Source organism: Hyperolius riggenbachi, chromosome 4 (genome assembly GCF_040937935.1).
Source record: "Hyperolius riggenbachi isolate aHypRig1 chromosome 4, aHypRig1.pri, whole genome shotgun sequence".
NCBI lineage: Eukaryota > Metazoa > Chordata > Amphibia > Anura > Hyperoliidae > Hyperolius > Hyperolius riggenbachi.
This window is the reverse complement of record NC_090649.1, coordinates 253,695,586-253,722,662: the sequence shown is the minus strand read 5'-3', so window position 1 is coordinate 253,722,662 and position 27,077 is coordinate 253,695,586. Positions and strand designations below refer to the sequence as shown.

The following is a 27,077-nucleotide window of genomic DNA, read 5'->3' as shown; positions in this document are numbered from 1 at the left end:
GAATGCTGAATTGCTTGTGGTAGAGCTCTGCAATGTATGTCCAATCTTACTTTTTTTTTTTTAACCCTACACTAACTACCGTATATACTCGCATATAAGCCGACCCGCATATAAGCCGACCCCCCAACTTTTCCCTGAAAAAACAGGGAAAAATGATTGACCCCCATATAAGCCGGGGGTAGGAAATGCTGGATTGGTGCAGCCCCCCAGTGTGTCCCAATATAGCTAGTATAGTGCCCAGTATAGCTAGTAAAGTGCCCAGTATAGCTAGTAAAGTGCCCAGTATAGCCAGTATAGTGCCCAGTATAGGTAGGTAGTGCCTCAGTTTAGCTAGTATAGTGCCCAGTTTAGCTAGTATAGTGCCCCAGTATGGCTAGTAAAGGGCCCAGTTTAGTTAGTATAGTGCCCAGTTTAGCCAGTATAGTGCCCAGTTTAGCTAGTATAGTGCCCAGTTTAGCTAGTATAATGCCCAGTTTAGCCAGTATAGTGCCCAGTTTAGCCAGTATAGTGCCCAGTTTAGCTAGTATAGTGCCCCAGTTTAGCTAGTAAAGTGCCCAGTTTAGCCAGTATAGTGCCCAGTTTAGCTAGTATAGTGCCCAGTTTAGCCAGTATAGTGCCCAGTTTAGCTAGTATAGTGCCCCAGTATGGCTAGTAAAGTGCCCAGTTTAGCCAGTATAGTGCCCAGTTTAGCCAGTATAGTGCCCAGTTTAGCCAGTATAGTGCCCAGTTTAGCTAGTATAGTGCCCAGTTTAGCTAGTATAGTGCCCAGTTTAGCTAGTATAGTGCCCCAGTTTAGCTAGTAAAGTGCCCAGTTTAGCCAGTATAGTGCCCAGTTTAGCTAGTATAGTGCCCAGTTTAGCCAGTATAGTGCCCAGTTTAGCTAGTATAGTGCCCCAGTTTAGCCAGTATAGTGCCCAGTTTAGCCAGTATAGTGCCCAGTTTAGCTAGTATAGTGCCCAGTTTAGCCAGTATAGTGCCCAGTTTAGCTAGTATAGTGCCCAGTTTAGCTAGTACAGTGCCCAGTTTAGCGAGTATAGTGCCCAGCATAGGTGGGTAGTGCTCCCCCCGCGGCCGCCGCTGCTATTTTACCTTCTTAGACAGCGGCCGCTTCCTAATCCGCGTTCCTCTTCTTTCTCACCGAGTGTCAGTGTATCACAGCAGCACGCCGGGCGCTGCTGCTGTGACGATGCAGGGGGCAGGAAATAGCGCGGCTCCCTATAACGGCGATCTGTATCGCCGTTACCAAGGGAACCGCTCTTTCCTGCCCCCTGCATCGTCACAGCAGCAGCGCCCGGCGTGCTGCTGTGATACACTGACACTCTGAGAAAGAAGAGGAACGCGGATTAGGAAGCGGCCGCTGTCTAAGAAGGTAAAATAGCAGCGGCGGCCGCGGGGAGGGGGGGGAGCGGGGCGCGGACCACCCGACCACCCACCACTAGACCACCAGGGAAGACTCGCATACAAGCCGACCCCCCAACTTTTGACCCCCTTTTTGGGGGTCAAAAATTCGGCTTGTATGCGAGTATATACGGTAATTTGAAGATTACATTACATAGGTGAGACCACATGGTGAACTGCACAGATTTAATGAGTCTCACTTTGTGATAAGGGTTTGTTTTCAATGTTTTGGGTTAATTAGAGACTTCAATTCTTGTGAGAAAACCTGATAGGGAACCAATTAGAAGGAATTTTCTCAAATGTAGTGCCATGACAGGCTAACATTGCCAAAGCACAATATCCTTGCTTATATCTTAATGTCATAATGGGTATGCATGTCATTTTTGACGATATAATTATGTAATAACTTGACATTTTACTATGAATTTTTATTTAGGCATTTATGATTTTGTTTTTAGAAATATATTGGACGATAAATACCTTTCAAACTTGACATGTCTTTATGGGATAGGTCTTGGACAGGTACTACAGACTATAGAGATAGCTCAGAACCTTTTTCAACCACTTAAGCCCTCAGTCGTTTTCACTTTATGCATCCGAGCAATGTTCACCTCCCATTCATTAGCCTATAACTTTATCACTACTTATCACAATGAACTGATCTATATCTTGTTTTTTACGCCACCAATTAGGCTTTCTTTGGGGGGTACATTTTGCTAAGAGCTACCTTACTGTAAATGCATTTTAACAGTAAGAATAGGAAAAAAAATGAAAAAAATCATTATTTCTCAGTTTTCGGCCATTATAGTTTTAAAATAATACATGCCTCCATAATTAAAACCCACGTATTGTATTTGCCCATTCGTCCTGGTTATTTCACCGCTTACATTATGTCCCTATCACAATGTATGGCGACAATATTTTATTTGGAAATAAAAGAGCATTTTTTCCGTTTTGTATCCATCACTATTTAAAAGCTTATAAAAAAAATAGAAATATTTTATCTTTACATAGATATTTAAAAAGTTTAGACCCTTAGGTAAATTTTTGTGTTGTTTTTTTTTTAATTGTGATTTTTTTTTTGTTTGTTTTATTAAACATTTTATGTGGGTATTTTTGGGAGGGTGGGATGTAAATAGTGTTTGATTTGGGGCAATATGTGTATTGTAATTTTTTTTTTAACTTTTAGATGTAGTTTTACTTTTTGGCCACAAGATGGCAACCTTGAGTTTGTTTACATGACCTCACTCTAAGCGTACAGTGTACGCTTAGAGGGACATAGGAGTCAGAAAAAGCGAAGCTTCCGAGAGAAGCTGTCACTTTTTCTGCGGGGGAGAGGAATCAGTGATCGGGCACCATGGCCCGATTCATTGATTCCTGGGCTAACGAATCCGCGGCCGGGAGTGCGCGTGCAAGCGCGCGATCGGCCGTGGGAGCGCGCATGTCCTCCTTGACGTTTTTAAATGTCAAGGAGGACAAAGGGGTTAAAGGACGACTGTAAGGGGGTTGGGGGAAAAAAGAGGTGAACTTACCTGGGGCTTCTAATGGTCCTCCGCAGACATCCTGTGCCTGCGTAGCCACTCACCGATGCTCCGGCTCCGCCTCTGGTTCACTTCTGGAACTTCTTCAGACATTAAAGTCTGAAAACCACTGCGCCTGCGTGGCCGCATCCTCGCTCCCGCTGATTTCACCAGGAGCGTACTGCATAGGCGCAGACAGTCTGGGCCTGCGCAGTACACTCCCAGTGATGTCAGCGGGAGCGAGGACATAGCCACGCAGGCTCAGTGTTTTTCAAACTTTAAAGTCTGAAGAAATTCCAGAAGTGAATCTGAGGCAGGGACCGGAGCATCGGTGCAGGCATAGGATATCTGCCTGCTGGGGACCATTAGAAGCCCCCAAGTAAGTTCAACTCTTTTTTTCCCCCTACCCACCTACAGTACTCCTTTAAGCTAATTCTGTTTTACTACAAATGTTTGCATGAATCCAGTTTGTTAACAAGACTAATACATTATTTACACAAATAATCATTTTAAGCTAGTGTCTTTGAAATGCTGTGTCTGCTTTCTGAGGGCATAAGGGGTTAATGAATAGGCACCAGAATGAAAGGCGATCACTATTGTCAGGCTCACGTTTGCTATTGCTTATTCTCTGCATGCGGTGGTCTTACTCAGATGTGCCTTGCCATTGATTTATACAAAGATGTCTATTTTCCCTTTTCAACTGTGCTCCCAGGAAATGGGGCTTTGTAGCTTTCTGACACTTCTTTCATACTTGAATAATCAATAGCAAAATGATACAATATCAGGACAGAGATGTTTGTGAAAGAGGAAAAAAAAAACTTGACATTTCTGAGGAAATGAGATCCAGCAAAAGGCAAAGCCAAGAAGCTTCTCTAGTATTTCTTTTATACCTGTTGTAGTGAGGTGTGAGCTGACAGCATTGTACATGTCATGCTTTACAGTTTCAGCCTAGAACTTCCAAATGTAGCTCTATTATATGCATTGTCCTATCAGTTACCTTTCAAAATGAGTAGTGTTTCTTGTGCAGTGACGAGAGGACAGTAGATGTTATTAAAACTTTTTTCTTTGCAAGATGATGCTTTTTTACTGAACTGAAAACTGCTGCTTTTTACATTGTGTTCTTATGTAACGCCAAGGCTTTTTAGTGTGATGTTACGCATTTTGAATTAAAAGAAAGCAACAATGATCTAGTCAAATCAGAGCTATACATCACAAGGGGTTTTGCAAATGTTATTTCAAATGTGTTACCTTGGTTTTATCTGCAGAGGCAGCCAGTTTTTTAGCTCAGCCTCCCTGCCAGCACCGTGAGTACTAGGTGTGTCAGTTTATGACACACACACAGAGTCATATAGCCTGTAGTGATCCGAGAGCGTTCAATACAGTTGGCCAAAGTCTGACTGGGAAGAAACGGTCATTCAAAGCCCTTGTATTTTGACCACTTACTGCAAAATGGATATCTGTTTTGGAGTGCACCTGCACACATGTGTATGTATTCCCTTCAACCCATGGCATGAAGTGGTTAACCCTTACAGCTAGAAAAGGAAAAAAGGAACACAGCCTGGTCCTGTATAGGTTCGGCACTGTACAAACATACATTTATCTTATCATGTAGCATCAGTTTAGGAACCCTGTATTAAATATGAAATTTTGATGTGTTTTTTTTCTGTTTACATTTGTCAAAGTATTGAATTATTGGGAATCGGGGTGTGCAGAGCTCTGTGCTTGCTTCTGCCATCCGCAGCAGGAATATTTTAAAGACGAAATATAACGCTGCACAATATTGATAAATTCTAATACACTATAACCGTAGAAACCTTAAACCCCACAAACAGTAACTAGTAGTTATATGGCACAATATACCATATTTCTCCCAAAGATCAGAGTTCTTTCTTTTTAACAAATGTGGTAAAACATATACAGTACATTTGTTGACGCACTTGGTTGAGACTGTACATTTCCTCTGTCCACTGCAGCTTTTATTTTTCTTCCTTGGTCACCAGTAGCGACTTTTCTTTGGCACTGAGCAGAGTCTTGAGCGTTGTACCCTGCTGTGAGGAACATTGGCGCTGTTGAAATCACTGTCTTTCAGAGACTGCAAAATTACTACCGACAAAGGATCCCTGCTTTATCTTATTTCACAACTGAAATGTTTTTTTAACCTTCTCTTTATATGTGGAATAAGTATTTTCCAATTGTGATAAGTACAAGTTATCCGTAAATCAACATGTGTCCAAAATGAGCATCCCTTTGTCATTAAGGGTATTAATTAATTGACTTCTGCCTGTTCTGACATGTAGCTGTAGAGTAAATATTTTGTACAACTGTGATTGCACAAATAACCGTGTATGACTGTAATACAATGCACAAAGTGACAACATACAGTATATGTAAAGTAATATAACACTGTACTTTTTTTATTCAATTATAGTACAGCACAAGATAAATTGTAATTTCATAAACATCATCTTAGCATGGTCAATATTTCACATTTTGTACATTTCCCTCATTATAGTCCTATTATTTCACATCCTATACAATAATCTCCCTGTGTCTCTGCATCCCATGCCCCTGTGTCCGTGCGTTTGCGCTACTGCGCATGTGCTGCATTGAAATCCATTAGGACAGGACGAGGATGGGCCAGGGTTCCGGACGAGCGGGCGTGTGTGCGCACTGAAATGCGGCGGTGACAGACCTGGAGCCCATTTTTAAAACCATAACTTAAATGGAAGAGTAATTTATGTCTTCACTAGTCTAAATGTTTAAAGTTGAATGTTGTGTAAGCATAGTTAGGTTACCTGTTTATGGTATTATTTTCAAACCTAAAAAGCTGGATTTTTAAAGAAGTTTGCCTACCAGTTTTGTATCTGCACAAAATGTGACGCGATTTTTGATAACACATAAATGCTGTGAACCTTTTCATGTAATCTAAAATTAGAATGAACATGTCTTTTGATTTACAGAGCAGAAAGTTGTATTTGATATGAACTACAAATAACAAGAAAATAGGAAATTAATTTGTCTGCTGTGTATTCTTGACTTGAATCTCTACATTTTGGGCTGGCAGCATTCTTCAGAAAGTGGGGTTTTTAGTGTATTGAACTAATGATTGGTAATAGAACCTGAAATTCTGTGCAATTGGTTTACTACCCTGGATGTAGCTGTATGGAAAGCAGAAGTGCAGGATTATCAGTCCGTGTTAAGGGGCCCATACACTTACCGATTTTCCCGCCGATATACAGCCGATTCAATCACTGTGATCAAATCGGCTGTGAAATTGTCGCGCAAACGCTGACCGAACGATCGATTTCTGTCCGAAATCGATCGTTCCCGACGATTCCAGACATTCCGTCCGTGCGGTAGATTTCCCTCGATCGCCGGCCGGTCGGGAGTGTGCCGATAGCAGCGTCCGAATGCCTGACGACCGACGCTAGCGGCAATACATTACCTGATCCGGCGCAAGTCCCCTGGTTTCCGCGGTCTCTTCTCCGCTAGGTTCCGGGTTCTGGCTGGCTACTTCCTGTCCCAGCAGGAAGTTTAAACAGTAGAGTGCCCTCTACTGTTTAAACTTCCCCGGACAGGAAGTGAAGCCAGACGGTCCGAAACCCGGAGCCCAGAGCAGAGAAGAAGACAGCGGAGACCGGGGGACTCGCGCCGGCCAGGTCAGGTAATGTATAGGGGGGGGGGGCAGCTCCACAGATTAAAGGCAGCCACACGATCCCTCTCTGATCAGATTCGATCGGAGAGGGATCTATCTGTTGGTTGATCTGATGCCAAATCGACCAGTGTATGGCCACTTTAAGGTACATCGTCATACTACATTAATGCATTCATTTTAAAGAGCCACTATAGTGAAAAGTAGGCTAGTGGCATAATAGCATATAACTAATAGTAAGAGCATCAGATACTAAGCAGTTTGTTTTTTTAAACTTGACCTTGACAGGTTATAGACTGCATATGTAGAGCTCCTGCCCATCGCTTTCCAAGCTATACAAGTACTACTCCTCTGCTGACATAGGCTGTGTTGTAACAGCTGATTTCCCCTCTCTCCCTGCTGAGGCTGTATGAGACATTGGAATGCAAGCTGCTCAGGAAGTGCTGTTGAAGATTGTAGCTAAATAGATGTAAACAAATAAGCAAGATAAATAACTTTTACACTGTGTTTTACATTCAGATCCTTCTGCTTCCAGTGCATTGCCCCCACACCAGCAAGCCTGCCTGCTTGTTAAGGGAGTTTATTTTGTAGCTACAAGAAAACTTCCTCAGCAAGCAGTTGGTGTGGAGGCAATGCACTGGAAGCAGAAGGATACGAATGAAACACAGTGTAAAGAAGTTATTTTTCTAGCTTATTTGTTTATTTGCGATCTTCCCGGCGCTCCCTTTGCACCCTGCATGTCCTGTACAGCTTCGGCAGGGCGAGAGGAGAAATTAACTGTTACAGCGCAGCCCATGTTAGAAGAGGGGGGAGGAGGGGAAAAATCTCTAGGACCTAGAGCCTCCCCTCTCCTTAGATGAGCATCTTTTATCTTTTTTTTTTTTTTAATTTAACTTCAGACTCACTTTAACCCATTCAGGTTCCGTGGTTTTCACGAGAGAAATGTTCACATCCCATTCATTAGCCTATAACTATCACTACTTATCACAATGAACTGATCTATATCTTGTTTTTTCCGCCACCAATTAGGCTTTCTTTGGGGGGTACATTTTGCTAAGAGCCACTTTACTGTAAACGCATTTTAACAGGAAGAATAAGAAAAAAATGGAAAAATTCATTATTTCTCAGTTTTCAGCCATTATAGTTTTAAAATAATACATGCCTCCATAATTAAAACTCACGTATTGTATATGCCCATATGTCCCGGTTATTCCACCGTTAAAATTATGTCCCTATCACAATGTATGGCGACAATATTTTATTTGGAAATAAAGGTGCATTTTTTCCATTTTGCATCTATCACTATTAACAAGTTTAAAATAAAAAAAATATAGAAATATTTCATCTTTACATTGATATTTAAAAAGTTTAGACCCTTGGGTAAATATTTACATGTTTTTTTTTTTTTTATTGTAATGGTTTTTTTTATTTATAGTAAACATTTTATTTGGGTAGTTTTGGGAGGGTGGGGGGTAAACAATAGATTTATAATGTATATGTGTGTTGATTTTAATTTATTTTCATTTTCAGGTGTAGTATTACTTTTTGGCCACAAGATGGCGGCCATGAGTTTGTTTACATAACGTCACTCTAAGCGTAACACACGCTTAGAGTGGCGCATCAGGAAGGGAACGGCCAGAAAAGGCGCAGCTTCCGAGAGAAGCTGTCGCTTTTTCAGCGGGGGAGAGGAATCAGTGATCGGGCTTCATAGCCCGATATATTGATTCCCTGACTACCGAATCCGCGGCCGGGAGTGCGCGTGCACGCGCGCGATCCGCCGCGGGGGCGCGCGGTAGCGCACATGGTTTCTGGACGTAGTTTCTACGTCCAGAAACCAAAATAGGTTAAACAAACTAGATGCCAATGAGTATGAAATCGCAGTTTTAGGTTCTTGCAAAGTACGCTCCATGATTAGTCCAGTTTCACCTCTGGTAAAGTTTGAAATTACCAGTGGTGGGCACTTTAAAACATTGTCAAGTGCATATTATTTTCTGTCATTTATTCCTCTGCTGTACTAAATGTTAATCAATATTATGATGATATGTAGAAAATTGATATTTTATTTTATTGAAAACCTAAATATTTCCTTTCTCATCTGCAGTTACTTGAAGGAAGTTTTGCAAGAGAGGTCAGTCATGAGGTCGATGGACTTATCTTTCAGCCAATAGGGGTAAGTTAATCTTTCGCTCACAGCACACTCTTATTGTTGTAGTATAGTTTGCATTCAATAAAAAAATGACTTTTCAATGTTTGTGAGTAACTTTGCCACATCATTCTTCAGAATCGGTCTAGTAGTAGTGTTTGACAGATCATTCGCAGCCTGCCTTGCTCAAATATTTCCCAGCCTACTGGGCAACAGAGATTGGGGACATGGACTTTAGGACTCCTTTTTTTCACTACTACCAGTACTATCTCATTGTTAACACAAACTATACAACTATGATAGGATGACAATCTACATGTACACATACTGCCAATTACATTTCAGTACAAGTGTTTTCAGTCATACCATTGATTTTGTCCATCTACATCAGTCTACTGACTGTGCCAGTCAGTTGAGTATGGTTTCACAAGGTTTTTTAATAACTAACAAAACATGTGACACCAAGATATCTGAACGTACAGAAATCGTTTTAGTATTGAACCATAATTATTTTCTTAGGCCCTTTTCAAACATTGTGCGGTGCGATTTGCGCGTGGAATAATAGCCTACTGCAGTGCATCACGTTGCATCATTCCAAGCAGTTTGGTCCCTGCGGCACTCTGCACCAACAGGAAAATCTGTGTGATCCTGCTCAACAACCTGAACACACCACCAGTTGTGTGCTCACAATGTCTAGCAATGGCCTCAATTCACTAAGCTTATCTCCTGTCTTTAATAACGTTTCTAGAGTTATCACCATGGTGATGAGGCATGTAGCATTCAGGAAACATTTTACCTCAGGCAAACCTAAAGTTAACTCTTCTGTCTTTAAAATAACTCCAGAATTATTACGTTAGACGGGCTGTTAATTAACTGCGTGTAAAAATAACTACAGAGGAGGTAACTTAAGGAATGAAGAGATAAGAGAACTATCTCACTGTGTCGTGGCAAGTTTTCTCTTGCCTTATTATCTCCAGCATGATCTTAGTGAATTGAGGCCAATGTTTGTTAATGCAACAGTACAAATGTATGTACATTTTAGGTACATCACAAACTCTCAGAAGTCCCATGCGAACAATATATAATCAATGTACGTACCATATGTATATGGATTAGAATGAGTAGTCTTGAGGCTAACTGTTACCTGAGAGTAAGGGTAGAATTTTCTGGCTGGAGCATGCTGTCCGTCACAACGCTAACTTGTGAATGGAGTTTCTGAGCTCTGGCTTATAATAATTAAAGGACAACTATCGATTAAAGCATTTTTTTTAAATACTGTATGTTAGAGCACACATTACCACAAGTACTAGGAGCAGTTTCTTTCCTCACACAGGTCTTCCTCTGCTGCAAAACCATCCCAACGCCTCCAGATACAAAAGGAGGCAGGCTCTGCAGGGCTGGACCATGTTCCTACACAGGAAGGGTGCTATCAACTCCTCAGTGTATAGTCTAGCAATCACCCAACTGGCAGAATCTTATTCGGGTGGTGATAAGGTGTTACATTTCCAGCAATGTGTGTTTATTGTCTTCACTTATTTGACTGTTCAGAAAGGCATTATCAGTATATCTTTCTCAAGGTTTCCCTCCCAGCATGGACAGCACTGAGGTTTGTTACATGCTGCAGAGGAGTGCAACATCACAAGCAGTCAGTCAGGGGTGGTGTATACATATCTCCCTGACTGCTAGTTATATTACTGTTACCTTCTCTGATCTTCTTTCCTCCTGAGACTCTGCTGCATACTGTGAGGAGAACACAGTGAAGTATTTGTGAGCTGTGTTAGAAGTGAAGGATGATTTTAAAGCAGACAGAGATAGCTGTGGGAATAAATAAAGTGCCCCTAGCACTAGTGGTAATGTGGCCCCTAATAAAGAGCATTTATTAAAAAAAACTGTATTGATAGTTGTCCTTTAACATACTCAGGTCCCAGCACACTTTTGCTGCAGCAAATCTGGCACCACTGTAGTAAATTCAACAGCTATTAATTGTTGGGAGTCCTAATTTTGGAGTTTTGTATTTGGTACCAGTTAATACATTAAGAAATTAAGAAGTGGCAAAAAAGACACTTAACAAAGTTACAGATGTACAGTTCATATTCTAAATTGTGTTCCTGCCTGGGCGCAGCCTTTTAGTAACGAGCACATAGGAACTGTCATAAACAAATCTGCCGAACAAGATGAAATAAATTAATGCATCAAAGTAATCTTTCCAATGTATTTTTGGAATCAGAATAAGAATACCTCAATTTATTTAATGTTTATAAGCATTATTGCTTGAATTTAACAGAGCATGTGAAATCCTGTCATGTTGTTAACCTTCCTCATCAAGTGATGGCTGTCACAAACAATTATAAATCATTTACTTTGAAAACTGTCAGAGCGGTTTTGTTTCTCTCATTTCTTTTTAAAGGTACTGAACAAGTGCAAAAAAAAAAAAAAAAAAAAAAACCTGATAAAAGTGATAAAAGCCTTCTTGTGGCTTTAGTAGCCACCCCCTGTATTGAAGCTGCCACAATGACTATAACCTCTTTTCAGACCGTGCTGATTGAAATCTATGCCCTGCTTTGATCCCCTTACTGCTGCCAGGGTGCATATTTCAATCATTCCGCCGCGCGTCCTTGATGCTACCGCCGATTGCGCCACACTCTCATAGCTGCAGTTCACTCGCCCTGCCGTCTATATGACGGTAGAGCTGTATGAGCCAGTCAGGAGCTGATTTCATTGGTGCCGTTCTTTGTTACCAGCGCTCTCTTGTCCTTAAAGGGAAGGTTCAGGGACTCTGTGAAAAGAATAAAAATCCAAATCCACTTACCTGGGGCTTCCTCCAGCCTGTGGCAGGCAGGAGGTGCCCTCGCCATGGCTCCGCATGCTCCCGGTCTCCTCCGGTGGCGCACCCAACCTGGCCAGGCCGGTGTTCCGACGAGATAATCTACACGTCGAATTAGCCTACATCCACTATCAAACGTATACCAGGAGGGTTAGGGTTGGGGGAGGGGATAGTAAAAGTCTATGGGATGTAGGTTAGTTCGACAGTGTAGGTTAGATTGTTGGAGCACCGGCTGCCAGGTCGGGCTCTTCTGCGCTCCAATGTGCGTCTCACTGGTGCGCGCTGACGTCATCGGACGTCCTCCGGGCTGTACTGTGTAGGCCTAGTAGTTCTGTGCCTGCGCAGTACAGTTCGGAGGACGTCCGATGACTTCAGCGCGCACCAGTGAGACACATTGGAGCGCAGAAGAGCCCGACCTGGCAGCCGGCCTGGCCAGGTCGGGTGCACCACCGGAGGAGACCGGGAGCCTGCGGAGCCGCGGCGAGGGCACCTCCTGCCTGCCACGGGCTGGAGGAAGCCCTAGGTAAGTGGATTTGGATTTTTATTTTTTTCAGAGTCCCTGAACCTTCCCTTTAAGGGGCTAAAGACTGCTTGTACGTAAGTGGTTGAAATTTGAAAAAACAAACAAGTAACTCTGGAAGTTGATGTAACACCAGGCATTTACTTTACTAGTGGGAAATTTTCACCTGCAGCCGAAGAAAAAAGTTTTTGTTTTTTTTTCTTCCCAATTTGGTTTTCAAGGTCCGCCAACCCCACATGTGAATATTTGCTTTTACGTACTTAACGTGAACTAAAAAAAAAAAAAAGGTGGAACTCGAAAACAGATGTGGGAAATACTGAAGGAAGTGGCAAAAAATGTATTAAGCTCCTTTGCCCAATAACTGCTATTTTAAAAGTTTTTCGTAGTATGCTGTTAAAACCACCTAATTAATAATGCAAATGTTTTACTGAATTTTCTCCTTTTATGAGATTACACAACCAGTAAAAGGGCATTTAATGTTTGCAGCCAGGCAAAAGAAAATGGTTGTTCTCACCCTGGTCCTACATCTGCTGCTGCTGCTGCTATTTGAAAAGAATCTGTGCTAACAGTTACCTGGGCATGGCTTTTAGTGTAGTTTGCTGCTGTCAAATTTATCAGTGCTAGAGCTGCCTTTAGGCCCCGTTCACACTGCACGCGTTTGTGTCCGTTTTTAAGGTGCGTGTTTTGTGTGCGTTTTGCGAGGGCCAGAAAAATCAATGCAAAGGTATGGCCCTCGTTCACATATACGCGTGGCAAACGTATGCGTGGCAGAAACACATAGTTGGATGCATTTCTGTGCGTCGCGCACAGAAACGCATTATAATGAAAGTCAATGGGCGCGCACTAAAAACGCATGGCATGCGTTTTTGTATGCGTATTCGGAGGTGCGTTTCTCGTCGGAAGTGTAGCTGACATCCTTCAAGAAAAAAAAAAAAAAACATTTGGTATACACCTCTTCCAGGTATGATCAAAAACGCATAAGGAAAAAACGCATACAAACGCATTACAAAAACGCGTACAAACGCATGCGTTTTTCCAGTGCGTTTACTAAATGCGTTCTGCACGTTTTCCACACGCACATAATATGAACAGGGCCTAGGGTGATCCTTGTGCAGTGGTTACTTTATTGACAGAGTTATGTATGAAAGTAGCACAAATTTACTGGTGAAAGGTAGAAAACTCTTAAATGATTGATGAACATGCTAAGAAGTGTGAGATATTCCTGGCTATAGCTCTAAAACCGCTCCAATCTGCAAACATTGTCAGTCATTAGAAATGGTGAACTGAGTGGAACCAACCAAGTATTAAAATAAGGTATCTCCCCTTTTTCTTAAAGAGAAACTGTGACCAAGAGTTGGACTTCACCGCATTCAGTAGCTGATACCCTCTTTCCCATGAGAAATCTTTTCCTTTTCACAAACTGATCATCAGGGGTGATGTCAGGACCATGGCTCTGTCAGTTTCCTGTCTGTTCGCCTCATTGCATTGTGGGACATAAAATCTGTTTACAGCTGGGTCCAACTGCCAAAAAAGCAAGCAACATCACCTTCCACTGACATCACCTGCCAGCAGTGAAAATGTCACCATGTGGTAAATGTCAGAATGTAAATCATAGAGAGGAAAGATTTTACAGTGGGGAAAAACACTGACTAAATCATTTATACATAATTATTGTAAAAATGAAGAACTTTTTTTATTACATTATTTTTACTGAAGTTCCTCTTTAAAGAGAAACTCCAACCAAGAATTGAACTTTATCCCAATCAGTAGCTGATACCCCATTTTACATGTGAAATACAATGATTTTCACAAACAGACCATCAGGGGGCGCTGTGTGACTGATTTTGTGCTGGAACCCCTCCCACAAGAACCTCTGAATACCGCGGTACTGCTGGCAAACTGCCACAATGTAACAATGTTCACAGACAGGAAATAGCTGTTATTAGCTGTCTGTAACAGCCAAAACAGCTAGGAGCAGCTACATAACCTGCCCACAGTAACAATGTCACCATGTAATACATGTCAGAATGTGAATCTGGGAGAGGAAAGATTTTACAATGAGCAAACACTGACTAAATCATTTATACATAATTATTGTAAAAATGAAGCACTTTTTTTATTACATTATTTTCACTGGAGTTCCTCTTTAAAGCCTTCAATAAACTGTTCCTCAGCAACACATTTTTCCTTTCAATGCTAAAAGTACGAGCCATGGTACGGTAATACTCAAACTTACCAAAGATGACAAGAGGCTACAAGCCTATCTCTGTAATACTGACCTTAACCTCCTTAGCGGTAACCCCGTGTGTGACACGGGGTAAGCCGCCGGAGACTGCCGCTCAGGCCCTGCTGGGCCGATTTACCTAATTTTTTTTTTGCTGGACGCAGCTAGCACTTTGCTAGCTGCGCCAGCACCCCGATCGCCGCCGCCGCGCGCCCGATCGTCGCTATCCGGTGCCATGGCGACGGGGGAAGCCCTCCAGGAAATCCCGTTCTTTGAACGGAATTTCCTGATCGCCTATCGCCGGAGGCGATCGGCGGGGCTGGTGGGATGCCGCTGAGCAGCGGCTATCATGTAGCGAGCCCTCGGCTCGCTACATGATTTTAAAAAAAAAAAATTAAAAAAAAACTGCTGCGCTGCCCCCTGGCGGTATTTTTCATACCGCCAAGGGGGTTAAAGAGACACTGAAGCAAAAAATATATATGATATAATGAATTGGTTGTGTACTATGAATAATTACTAGAAGATTAGCAGCAAATAAAATATTCTCATATTTTTATTTTCAGGTATATAGTGTTTTTTCTAACATTGCATCATTCTCTAATATGTGCAGATTACACAACACTCAGCATTCAAAATGATTCTTTCAGAGCAGTCTGTGAACTAATGACCTCTCCTCTGGCAGAGGAAAAGTAAAAAATTAACTAACAGTTGAGATAACAAAAGTCAGAAAACAGCCCTCTCCACGACTTTGAAAGTCGTAGCGCTTAATGGCTTTTTTGTATAGAGATAACAACTGGAGTTTCTTAAATCTTCCTGTACTGGAAACAATTAGACTGATGTATCTGATCTTAATGTTTTATTTCTTAGCTGTACTACACATAAAAATCATAATATCATAATTTTTTTCCGCTTCAGTGTCTCTTTAAGGTCTTTTAAAAAAAAAAAAATTGGCCAGCAGAATAAATATACTAAATTGATGGCCTTCACTACCAAAGTAGGAACTTTTCAGTTGTCTAATTGCTTTGTCTCCTGGTGTAAACCACACATAACTTTGATGAAACAGGATTTAGCAAAGTGGCACAGACAAACATTTGTGTGGTTTGGCACGGTCACCATAAAGGCAATTCTGATCAACTTTCCTGATGCTTTCTTACAAGTGAATAGCTATATCTGGGTAACTAGCATGCTGTAAATAAAATGAGCTTGGTTGGCCAGAGCGAAATAAATGGGTAGCTTGGCATAACTAATCATACATGATTTTTCAAGTACCAGAAGCCATATTTACATACCTAGAGTATTGTCAAGAGTAGTATCCTCACATGAACTGACATGAGAATAACCGAGTAAGAAAAATATCTAATGAAAACACAACTTGAGATAAAAGTCAACATGAAGCATTATTACAAAGGATACTGTGAGACTATTTTCTATGACGCTCAAAAGAAAAAAAAGAGAGAGACCTTGCTTTTAAATATCATCCTAGCTTCCATCTGGACTGGAACCAGGCTGCTGCTTCCAGGCCTAGCCAGACGCAGAGGCCAAGTGACAAGGATTTTTTTTAATATTTTAATTATGGAAAGAATAGATAAAGAACTACATTGATAGGTAGTACTTCCATATACATACTCATGGTCTCTGTTGATATTAGAAGGAAATAACCTTTAAACAAACAGAATTTATTTGCAGTCTAAAAATAAAAGGCAGCAGTGGACCAGAACAGCATAAACACACCATTTGCTGGACAGTCCAAGAAACTAATTTTAAAATCTGCCAAAAATAATTCCCTTATCCAATGCATGCAGCATATTTAGATGACAGGTGTGCTCTCTAATCCAGGGGTCCCCAACCTTTTTGAGCCCGGGGCCCACTGTCCCGACCAAAATTTTCTCCGGGGCCCCCCTGGGGGAGGGGGGGGGGGTGGAGGGGCGTGGCTAGTGGCGGCGGCAGTTACCACAGTATAGCAAGTACAGTTAGCCCAGTATAGCTAGCACAGTTAGCCCAGTATAGCTAGTACAGTTAGCCCAGTATAGCAAGTACAGTTGGCTCAGTATAGCTAGTACAGTTAGCCCAGTATAGCTAGTACAGTTAGCCCAGTATAGCAAGTACAGTTAGCCCAGTATAGCTAGTATAGTTACCACAGTATAGCAAGTACAGTTAGCCCAGTGTAGTCAGTAGTTGCCACAGTATAGCAAGTACAGTTACCCCAGTACAGCAAGTACAGTTAGCCCAGTATAACAAGTATAGTTACCACAGTATAGCAAGTACAGTTAGCCCAGTGTAGCCAGTAGTTACCACAGTATAGCAAGTACAGTTACCCCAGTATAGCCAGTAGTTACCCCAGTATAGCAAGTACAGTTAGCCCAGTATAGCAAGTACAGTTAGCCCAGTATAGCAAGTACAGTTAGCCCAGTATAGCAAGTACAGTTAACCCAGTATAGCTAGTACAGTTAGCCCAGTATAGCAAGTATAGTTAGCCCAGTATAGCAAGTACAGTTAGCCCAGTATAGCTAGTACAGTTAGCCCAGTATAGCTAGTACAGTTAGCCCAGTATAGCAAGTATAGTTACCACAGTATAGCAAGTAGAGTTACCACAGTATAGCAAGTAGAGTTAGCCCAGTGTAGCCAGTAGTTACCACAGTATAGCAAGTACAGTTACCCCAGTATAGCCAGTAGTTACCCCAGTATAGCAAGTACAGTTACCCCAGTATAGCAAGTACAGTTAGCCCAGTATAGCAAGTACAGTTAGCCCAGTATAGCAAGTACAGTTAGCCCAGTATAGCAAGTACAGTTAGCCCAGTATAGCAAGTACAGTTACCACAGTATAGCAAGTATAGTTAGCCCAGTGTAGCCAGTAGTTACCACAGTATAGCAAGTACAGTTACCCCAGTATAGCCAGTAGTTACCCCAGTATAGCTAGTACAGTTAGCCCAGTATAGCAAGTATAGTTACCACAGTATAGCAAGTATAGTTACCACAGTATAGCAAGTACAGTTAGCCCAGTGTAGCCAGTAGTTACCACAGTATAGCAAGTACAGTTAGCCCAGTATAGCAAGTACAGTTAGCCCAGTATAGCAAGCCCAGTTAGCCCAGTATATATATACATATGTATATGTGAGTGGGGTGTGTGATCCTTACTAAGTAAGTAAGTAAGTAAGGCTTACTTGATTGCTATATGTCAGGCTCGTGCAGGCTTTCAGCGGCAGGCTCTCAGTGGGCTCTCAGCGGCAGGCTCTGACCTCCTCTCTCTCTAATGGCGCCCAGACGCTGCGCTCTGTATACACTGCGACTATGTCGCTGTGTGAAATACATGCAGCCATTCATTGATTGGCCTGTATAATAGGGGGGCGGGACTGGAGGCTGAAGGGGGAATGATGATTGGGGCACTGATGGAGGAGGCGTGACTGGCACCTCCGATATTGCTATTGGCCGCCGCTTGAGAATGGGGTGATTGGCCACATGGAGGCATGACATAGGCCTCCGAGAGGAATCCCCACTGATGCAGGAGGCGGGTCTGGCGCCTCCGATAATAGCTTCGTCTCCGCCATCGCTTAAGGGGGTGATTGGCCACACATAGTGAGGGGGCGGGATTTGAAACGTAGTACGCGTACGCCCACTGCTTCGGTCGCACAGAGTGAGGGGGGCGGGCCTGGAGACTGGTCTAGTATGATGCGCCCGCCCTCCCGCCGCGGCTGCCCTTAGAATTAGAAGTGTAATGTTGTTAATCTGCCAAAAGTGAGTCTGAAGCCGCGGCCCACCATGAAATGTCCTGCGGACCACTAGTGGGCCGCGGCCCACAGGTTGGGGACCCCTGCGTCTAATCCACAACTTGTGAGCATGTCCCAAGATTAGGCCATTCTGTTCCAAAGCGTGTTGACTAATAATAGTTTAGTCACACTAAGATACATTCTAAGAACAAACTTGTCTCCCCCCCCCCCCCCCCCCCCCAAAAAAAAGGTGTCTGAAAGGGTTTATAAGATTACTTTCTTTTTTCTTGGGAGCTTTATTAGTGTGCGGTCTTGAGCTACAGTAAAGGTAGCCATACACTGGTCGATTTGCCATCAGATTCGACCAACAGATAGATCCCTCTCTGATCGAATCTGATCAGAGAGGGATCGTATGGCTACCTTTACTGCAAACAGATTGTGAACCGATTTCATTCTGAAACCGTTCACAATCTGTTGTGGTGGTGGTGCTGCCGCCGCATACATTACCTGCTCCGCCGGCGCGAGTCCTCCCGGTCACCGCTGCTCTGTCTGCGCTCTGGTCTCCAGGTCCGGCATGCTTTGCTTCTTCCTGCCCGGCAGGAAGTTTAAACAGTAGAGCGCCCTCTACTGTTTAAACTTCCTGCCGGGCAGGAGGAACTGAAGCATGCCGGAGACCAGCGCGGACACGGAGCAGCGGTGACCGGGGGTAGTCGCGCCGGCGGAGCAGATAATGTATGCGGCTCTATTGCGTCAGTCGTCGGGCAATCGAACGCCGCTAGCGACGCGTTCCCTACCCGCGGGCGATCGACGGTAATTTTCCGCACGGAGCGATCGACGGGATCGGACGAAATGGATCGAAATTCGGCGTGTAGCATGAACGATTGGCAGCAGATTCGATCCCAGTGATCGAATCTGCTGTCGAAACGGCGGCAAATCGGGCCAGTGTATGGCCAGCTTAAGTATTTCCAACTGTCTAAACATTTCTATTTTGTATCTAACTGCAGGAGATAAGGCTCATGTATAGCAGGGAGATTCCACAAGAAAGGTAAACTGATAGGAAACTGTATATTCAGGAAAACAGTGGTGTTGTACATACATAGTACATAGCTATGTGTATATAAATAGAAGTACCTTGTCGGTTCGCGACAAGTAGGTTCGCTTTCTAAGGGCAGCTTTCAAAGGGCAAAGAACGAATTTACCAGAATTCACCAGTAATTCAGCAGCAATAAGCACCACATCAAGGTAACATTAACTTTGTTGGAACTTACTTGTATTGCTGCACACTATTGCTGTCTAACTAGATCATCTCTGCCTTTGATTCTGAACTGCACAGCCTACAAGCCACCCCACCAAATAAAAACAAACTTCACTGATAAACGACTAAACGCTGCTCCATTGCCCTAGTTAAGCCCACCACCAAGTATTCTCCAACCTCTGCTACACCATTTTCCCTAACTATTTCACCACCACTCCCAGTGCAACAGTATGTATCTCCAATACATCGTTATGCGTACCCCCCTCATACCTCCTCTTTCCCTTGATCACCCGCCCTATTGGTTCCTCATGCTCTGGCTCCATCTGCTCCTCCCCCTGGTCCCTTGTCCACTGCTCACCACATATACTAACCCCAGGCCCACTCCGGTCTCCCAGCCCCCCCATTCCCCTCCTCATACTTCCCACCTCACCCACCACAACCAAATTCACCCACCAAGCCCCTCTCCCCGCTGCACCTCCCACCCTCCCCATACCCACGAACATTCTCGCCCCAATCTCATTCCCATCCGCCCCATACTCAGACAATCTCTTCCTCTATCTGGCGCTCTCTGGAATGCCAGATCTATCCGCAACAAGCTTACAACTATCCATGACCTCTTTATCTCAAAAACCCTCACCTTGCTTGCCCTTACTGAGACCTGGCTCACCCCCTCTGACCTGCCTGCAGCTGCAGCCCTATCCTACGGGGGTCTACACCTTAGCCATACCCCAAGACCAGATAACAGGCCTGGGGGAGGGGTGGGCCTACTCCTCTCCCCATCCTGCACCTTCTGTGTCCTTACCCCTCCCCCTTCTCTTTACTTTACCTCCTTTGAGGTCCATGTTATAAGCCTCTACCATCCCCTCCCAGCCATTATTGCAGTCCTGTACCGCCCCCCCCCCCCCCCTCCAGTACAATATCGCACTTCCTAGAAAACCTTGCCTCCTGGCTCCCACACATCCTGTCCTCCGACCTCCCAACAATCATCCTCGGAGACTTTAACATTCCAATTGATGAGCCTACCACCTCTGCTGCCACTCAGCTTCTCTCACTCACCAACTCCCTTGGCCTCACTCAGCATACTAACGCCACAACCCACAGTGCTGGTAATACTTTGGACCTAATTTTCTCCAAAGCCATCGCACTTACCAACCTGGACATTACACCATTCCCCATCTCCGACCACCACCTCATCACCTTCACTCTCACTCCATCCAGCACCCCCTGTCCCCCTCCCCTAACTGGACGTTGGCAGAGAGATCTGCGCAACCTTGACCCCAATGTACTAGCCACACCCCTCCACTCTCTCTCCTCCTCCCTCCCCAGCCTAACCTGCCCCAACGAAGCGGCAGCTCAATACAACAGTAACCTCTCCGCAGCCTTAGACCATGCTGCTCCCCTGACCTTTCGTACCAACAGTCGCCCCAACCCCCAACCTTGGCACACTGCCCTCACAAAAAACTACAAAATGAGACACGAGCTGCAGAACGCAAGTGGAGGAAATCCCGCCACAACAATGATTTCCTGGGATACAAGACCAAGGTTCAGACATACCATACTACCCTCGCTGATAGTAAACAGATATACTTCACTCACTTGATCGCTACCCAAGCCTCCAACCCACGTCGTCTTTTTGCCACCTTCAATGCCCTACTTAACCCCCCCCCCCAACCTCCACCCTCTCAGCCACTGACCTATCAAACTACTTTATTAACAAAATTACAACCATCCGGAGGGATATTTCTCTCCTCCACTCTATCGCCCCTGCCTCCCCACCACATCCGACTCCTGCCTCTTTCTCCTCCCTTACCTCCTTCAATCCTGTCACGGTGGAGGAAGTCAACCAGCTGCTGGTAACTTCACCTGCCACTTCCTGCCCCTTAGATCCAGTCCCATCTGATTATCTGCGCCCACATTTTTCTGATCTGGCCCCTGTCCTCACCCATCTGTTCAACCTCTCCTTCTCCACCGGCATCTTTCCCTCCATATTCAAACAGGCCACTGTGCTTCCCCTGCTAAAGAAATCTTCACTCGACCCTGCTCTGCCATCCAACTACCGCCCAATCTCTCTCCTCCCTTTTTCATCAAAAATTCTTGAACGCCTGGCCCACCAACGCCTGACCAACTTCCTTAACTCCAACTCCCTTCTCGATCCCCTGCAGTCTGGTTTTCGCACAGCCCATTCTACAGAAACAGCCCTCATCAAAGTGGTAAACGACCTTGCCCTTGCCAAAGCCGAAGGTAAATACTCCATCCTACTCCTCCTGGACCTCTCCTCAGAATTTGACACTGTCGACCACTCCCTCCTCCTCCACTCCCTGCAGCTAATGGGCATTCAGGACCTAGCCTAAGCCTGGATCTCCTCGTACCTCTCCGGCCGCTCCTTAACAACATTTTTCAATGGCTCCTCATCCACTCCTACACCCCTCTCAGTTGGTGTTCCTCAAGGTTCCGTCCTAGGACCACTACTGTTCTCACTTTATACTGCCTCAATTGGCAAAATCCTCTCCTCCATGGGTTTCAATTATCACCTGTATGCCGACGACACCCAGATATATCTCCACACCCCAGATCTCTCCTCCTCTACCATGGACAAAGTCTCTGCCTGCCTCACATCCATTTCCTCCTGGATGGCTGCCAGGTACCTGAAGCTTAATTTGGACAAGACTGAGCTATAATATTCCCACCCCGCACAGCTGCACCCCTCCCAGATCTGCACGTCACTATTGAAAATACTACTATCCACCCTACCTCCCAAGCCCGCTGTCTAGGCGTTACTCTGGACTCTGAACTTTCCTTTACAGCCTACATCCAAGGTATTGCCAGATCCTGCAACTTCCACCTCCACAACATCTCCAAGATCCGCTCCTACCTGTCCCCTGACACCACTAAACTCCTTATCCACGCCCTTGTCATCTCCCGCCTAGACTACTGCAATTCTCTTTTTTCTGGCCTCCCCTCTAACCGTACTAACCCACTTAAATTGGTAATGAATGCGGCAGCCAGACTGATACATTCTTCTCACCGCAGCGCCTCTACAACTCCGCTCTGTAAAGCACTACACTGGCTCCCCATCAGCTTTAGGATCAATTTCAAAATCCTGTGCTTGGCCTACAAATCAGTGCACAAGACCTGCCCGACCTACATCTCTGATCTGGTCTACAGGCACATACCAGCCCGCCCCCTCCGATCCTCCAATGACCTGCGCCTAGTCGCACCACGCATAACTCAGTCACACGCACAATTGCAGGACTTCACCAGGGCTGCCCCTACTCTCTCGAACTCTCTCCCACCAGCCGTCAGACTCGCCCCCACCTTTAATACCTTCAAACAAGCTCTCAAGACTCACCTCTTCACGCTCGCATACCCCCCTACACCAGCACCATAATATGTTCTGTTAGACCCCCTCTCAAAAGACGCACCTATTGTCTTCACCCCACCCTTTAGATTGTAAGCCTCTGGCAGGGCCCTCCTCCCTAATATATCCAGCTTAATTATGCAATCTTACTCACAACCACCCCTCTTGTAGACTTAAACAGTCTCTATTTTGACCTATGACACTGTATTGTTATCAAATCATTTGCATGATCTTGTTTTGTTGTGAGTTTCCGTATGTTCTACCTGTATGTTAACCCATTTATCTATTGTGCAGCGCCGCGTAATATGTTGGCGCTTTATAAATGCAATAAATAATAATAATAAATACAGGGAGCTTGATATTACGTTCTTATGGAAGATGGCTGCTTCTTGTACTAGTTGACTAGTTGCTGTGACCGGTGGTATGGAATTGTGATTTTCACAAAAATTACATTACTTTGGTACAAAGGCAGGTAGGATAACTATTCGGTCAACAAAAGTTTGGGACACAAGTGTTTGTGTGTTAAGCGTTACAGTAATTTTGCTTTAAAGTGTTAACAATTTAAATGTCCTTTTTTGTAGATAGCTATACTACTGCAAGAAACACCAGTGAGATTAGAAGCCCAGTCCTATAGACATCTTCACTTTCAGGATCTGAAATACAAAATTGTTCTTATCACAGATCTAAAATTTCTTCCCATAGTGGTTTCTACATTTCACAGAATACAAGATTTTTTTTTAGTTCTTTTTCAGTTCAACATTCCCAATGAAAGAGAAAAGTTTTCTCAATGTTTGGATGTCAGAAGATGACCTATTTACCGGTATATAAAACTTCCACATTTAGGAAGGTGGATTCTCTTTTTGTTTTATTTCCTAGTAAAAATAAGGAACACAAAGCATGTAAATCCTTTCTTGCTTACTGGATTAAGCTGGGTATTTCATACACATGCAAGATGAGTACAGTATATAGATGTGAAGGTGCTTGCTTCTTTCTCTGTGCACGCAACTAGGGCAGTGGTAGCAACTCTGGTTCTAAAAGAAGGAGCAACATCGAATATGGCATCTCAAACATCTACCTGGTTGAATCGTCATACATTTATCTGCTCAGGATCAATTTTCAGGAGAAAAGTACTTCATTTTCTTGTTTATCATTTTGCTGTGTCTGTACTTGAAGATTACTGGAGAAGGCCGGAGTTGTTACCTGGTAACGTCTTTTTTGGTAATCTCCCAGTACCGGTTCCCACCCGATAGCTTTGTTGTCTCGCTAGTAAGATGGTAAGTACTGAGGGATGACTAATGATACTTTATTGGGGAGGGGGGGTGCAAATGTGCCTTATGGAGAAGGAGCATCATCTCACTGTTTCTGATCTGGAAGTTTTCTAAACACAAAGGACTTTTTTTCCATTAACCTCCAGGACAGGTCCACCATGAGAACGACAGGCTCCTCCCAGGAACAGGAAACGTCCAGATAGAGTACTCTATAAATCTTTGTCCAACCCCTTGATCCTCAGTTGACGTTTCCTGTTCCAAGGAACAAGGAGTGCTCTAGTCGCTCGCCGGTCCGTCAGACCAGGTGTGTTTGGGACCCGGTTGGCGGCGAATGGTGGACCTACCTAGAGAGGTATTTGGGTCTAGTAAGGAGAAGCGAGGTGTACCTTCTCCTGTGGCTGTCCTGGCTGCCCGAGTTGCAGGTGGATCCGGAGGACACGCGCGGTGTCCATGATTCCCCTAGAGCGGAGGCTAATGGCGCACCGGAAGTGACGTGGGAAGTCTAGCAGGCCTCCGGAGGGAAGGTGGCTGATTGCCCTCAATGGCGGCGTCCTTGTGACGTACTTTCGCCCTTACGCGGCGTCACTTCCGGTGGCGCGGGGAAGAGACACCGGAAGCCCGCATGGTTCGGCATTTCGTGTCACGAACGGAGCGGGAGGGACGCTACGCAGGAGCCAGGAAAGGTGAGAGTGGCGGAGGCTTGGGGACCTATATGGTATGAGCCGTACGCCTTATGCCGCGTCTGTACGGAGGTCTGTTACTTATTATCTGACTGTGCAGTATAATATAAAGCCGGCTTAGCGTCTGATCTGAGGTCTGTATAAACGTATGCATATAGCTGGAGATATATGTTTTGCAGATATTCAGTTGTGATATTGCTGGGTCATATGGTGTGTGTGTGTGTGTGTGTGTGTGTGTGTGTGTGTGTGTGTATATATATATATATATATATATCACCCAATATACAGAACACCAACACCAGTTTAGCTTCACTCATAAGAGAGAACCATTTATTGCTCGAAAATATGCTTCACTGTTTGAAAATTTGAGCAAAAGAACCCCAATAAATATAGGGTATAAGTTGCATAAATCTAAAAATGACAAGATCCAATTGGGGCCCCAATACATCTACCAGAGAGAAACCACACTCACATCTCCCACTCATAAATATGCAATGTAATGCTGAGGCAATGTCCCAATAAGGTTTACTTGTCATAATTATGATAAAAGGCAGCATACGACTTAGTAGATAAAAATCACTTAAGGGCAGCTGCACCACGTACCAAACAGCATGATTGCAAACTGTATGTGTGATCATCAGTCCTTGCCACACTAATCCTTATCCAGTTAGCTGATAGCAGTAATGCCCCTTCCAGACAGTTCACATAGAAGGTTGCTGAAATGCAATATGTATTTCCCTCAGCACTTCATATAAGTATGCAGACTACTGCCTATTTCCACTTATCTGTATACTGTGCTCTGCTGCCATAAGATATAGTAAGCAGAGGATAATTGCCACGTGGGAACTGCCCAAACATTCAGATCATCCAGGATGCACACCAGCAGCGGCCATCGCTAATGCATTTCACCCCTCCCTTGGGGCTTCTTCAGAGCGTGCCAACATAGGGGCCAACATAGGATCAGTGTACAGGCAATATGTGTATATAACCCTGTTGGCAGTTTATGTGGTATCATCCCCTGTCTAATATATATAGGGGGATTATATAGATGGCCTCAAATAAATCATATGTATATGATATTTCTATACATGTTCTTATCCATCTGGGCTCAGGGTTACTTATCACTCTTTGACAGATGCGCACCAGGGTGTTCTTTCTTTAGGTTTAGAAAGAAAAATGACACTATATTTTTTGTTTGTATTGTTATAGGGCACAGAGTCTACTGACCCAGCAAGGCCAAGAAGGTGGTGCCCGCTCTGTGATACAAAAATGGCCCATACTTATAATAAGCAGTTTTGTCAAACCGGTTTAAGTAAAGTTAATGTAGGAACATTCAGGGGACTTAAAGGAAGAATTAATGTCAGCCGTAAAAATTGAGAGGGCTGAGACAATTAAGTCATTAAGGGAAGTATTTGCTTCTGCTATCATCCCAGCAACAGAAGCAGTAATCCCTGGTACTAGTACGACCAGGCCGGCCGTAGATATACCAAATACAGAGGGTGAAGAGGAGGATAATGATGAGTCAGACTCTTCTTCTAAAAGTATGGACAGCCAGACTGAAATCAGAAAATCTCCAGGTTTAGATTCCAGCTGATGAGACTGAGCAGCTTATCTGGGCTATTAATAAAACTCTAAATATTGAATCTAAGAAATCAGAATTATCGATGCACAATAGATTGTATCAGGGAATGGAACCAAAAGAATCTTTGACTTTCCCATACATAAGATCTACAACATCTCACAGGTTAATATAGACAATGAATTAGCCTTTGAGGATCCGGGATACCTGAAGGATCCACAAGATAAGAAGGTGGAGTTTGCCCTTAAAAAGGCCTGGACTGCAGCAGGGGCAAATTTTCAACCAGCAGCAGCTACAACATACGTAGCAAGGGGAGACCTGGGGCTATTAATAGAGAGGGAACGAAAAAGAGTTTTCTTTTTCGAAACCAAAATAGTCAAGAAAAGAATTGACGCCAGAGAAAGATTTGGGGGTCGTCTATCGGAATTCTATTCCCAGTGGACGAAAATAAGCAAAAACGATTTCATCCTCAATCTTATAAACTAGGGGTACAAAATTCAGTTTCAGTCCCTTCCAGCAAGAAAATTATTGCCACTCCTCTTCCAAAAGGACAGAGAGAAAAGCCAGCATCATAAAATCAATGTTAGACGAGAACATGGTCGGACCGGTTCCGGGCAGTCATATCACTGGCAATCAGGGATTTTATTCGACGGTTTTCTGGTAAGAAAGCTGACGAGAAAATTCAGGTTAATTCTAATCTTAAAAGCTTAAACACCTTTTGTGTCTTATCAAAGATTCAGGATGGAATCAATATTCTCTGTGAGAAACTTGTTAACCACAAACTGCATGATGATAAACATAGATTTGAGGGACGCATATTGGCACATTCCAATAAGAGCGTTGTCTCAGAAGTTCCTGAGATTTGCGGTAAGGGAAAAGAAGACGATTCAACGTTTTTAGTTTACTGTCCTGCCCTTCGGAATATCATCAGCACCGAGGATCTTCTCAAAAG

General features: G+C 43.9%; 1 protein-coding gene across 1 annotated transcript in view; it reads left to right on the top strand.

Annotated features, from left to right (window-relative positions):
* The window catches only part of RNGTT (RNA guanylyltransferase and 5'-phosphatase), a 456,995-nt gene that overhangs the window by 295,235 nt on the left and 134,683 nt on the right, over nucleotides 1-27,077 (top strand). Inside the window, exon 12 of the mRNA XM_068279398.1 lies at nucleotides 8,672-8,740. Coding sequence (XP_068135499.1) covers nucleotides 8,672-8,740 — 69 coding nt within the window. The remainder of the gene's footprint in view (nucleotides 1-8,671; nucleotides 8,741-27,077) is intronic.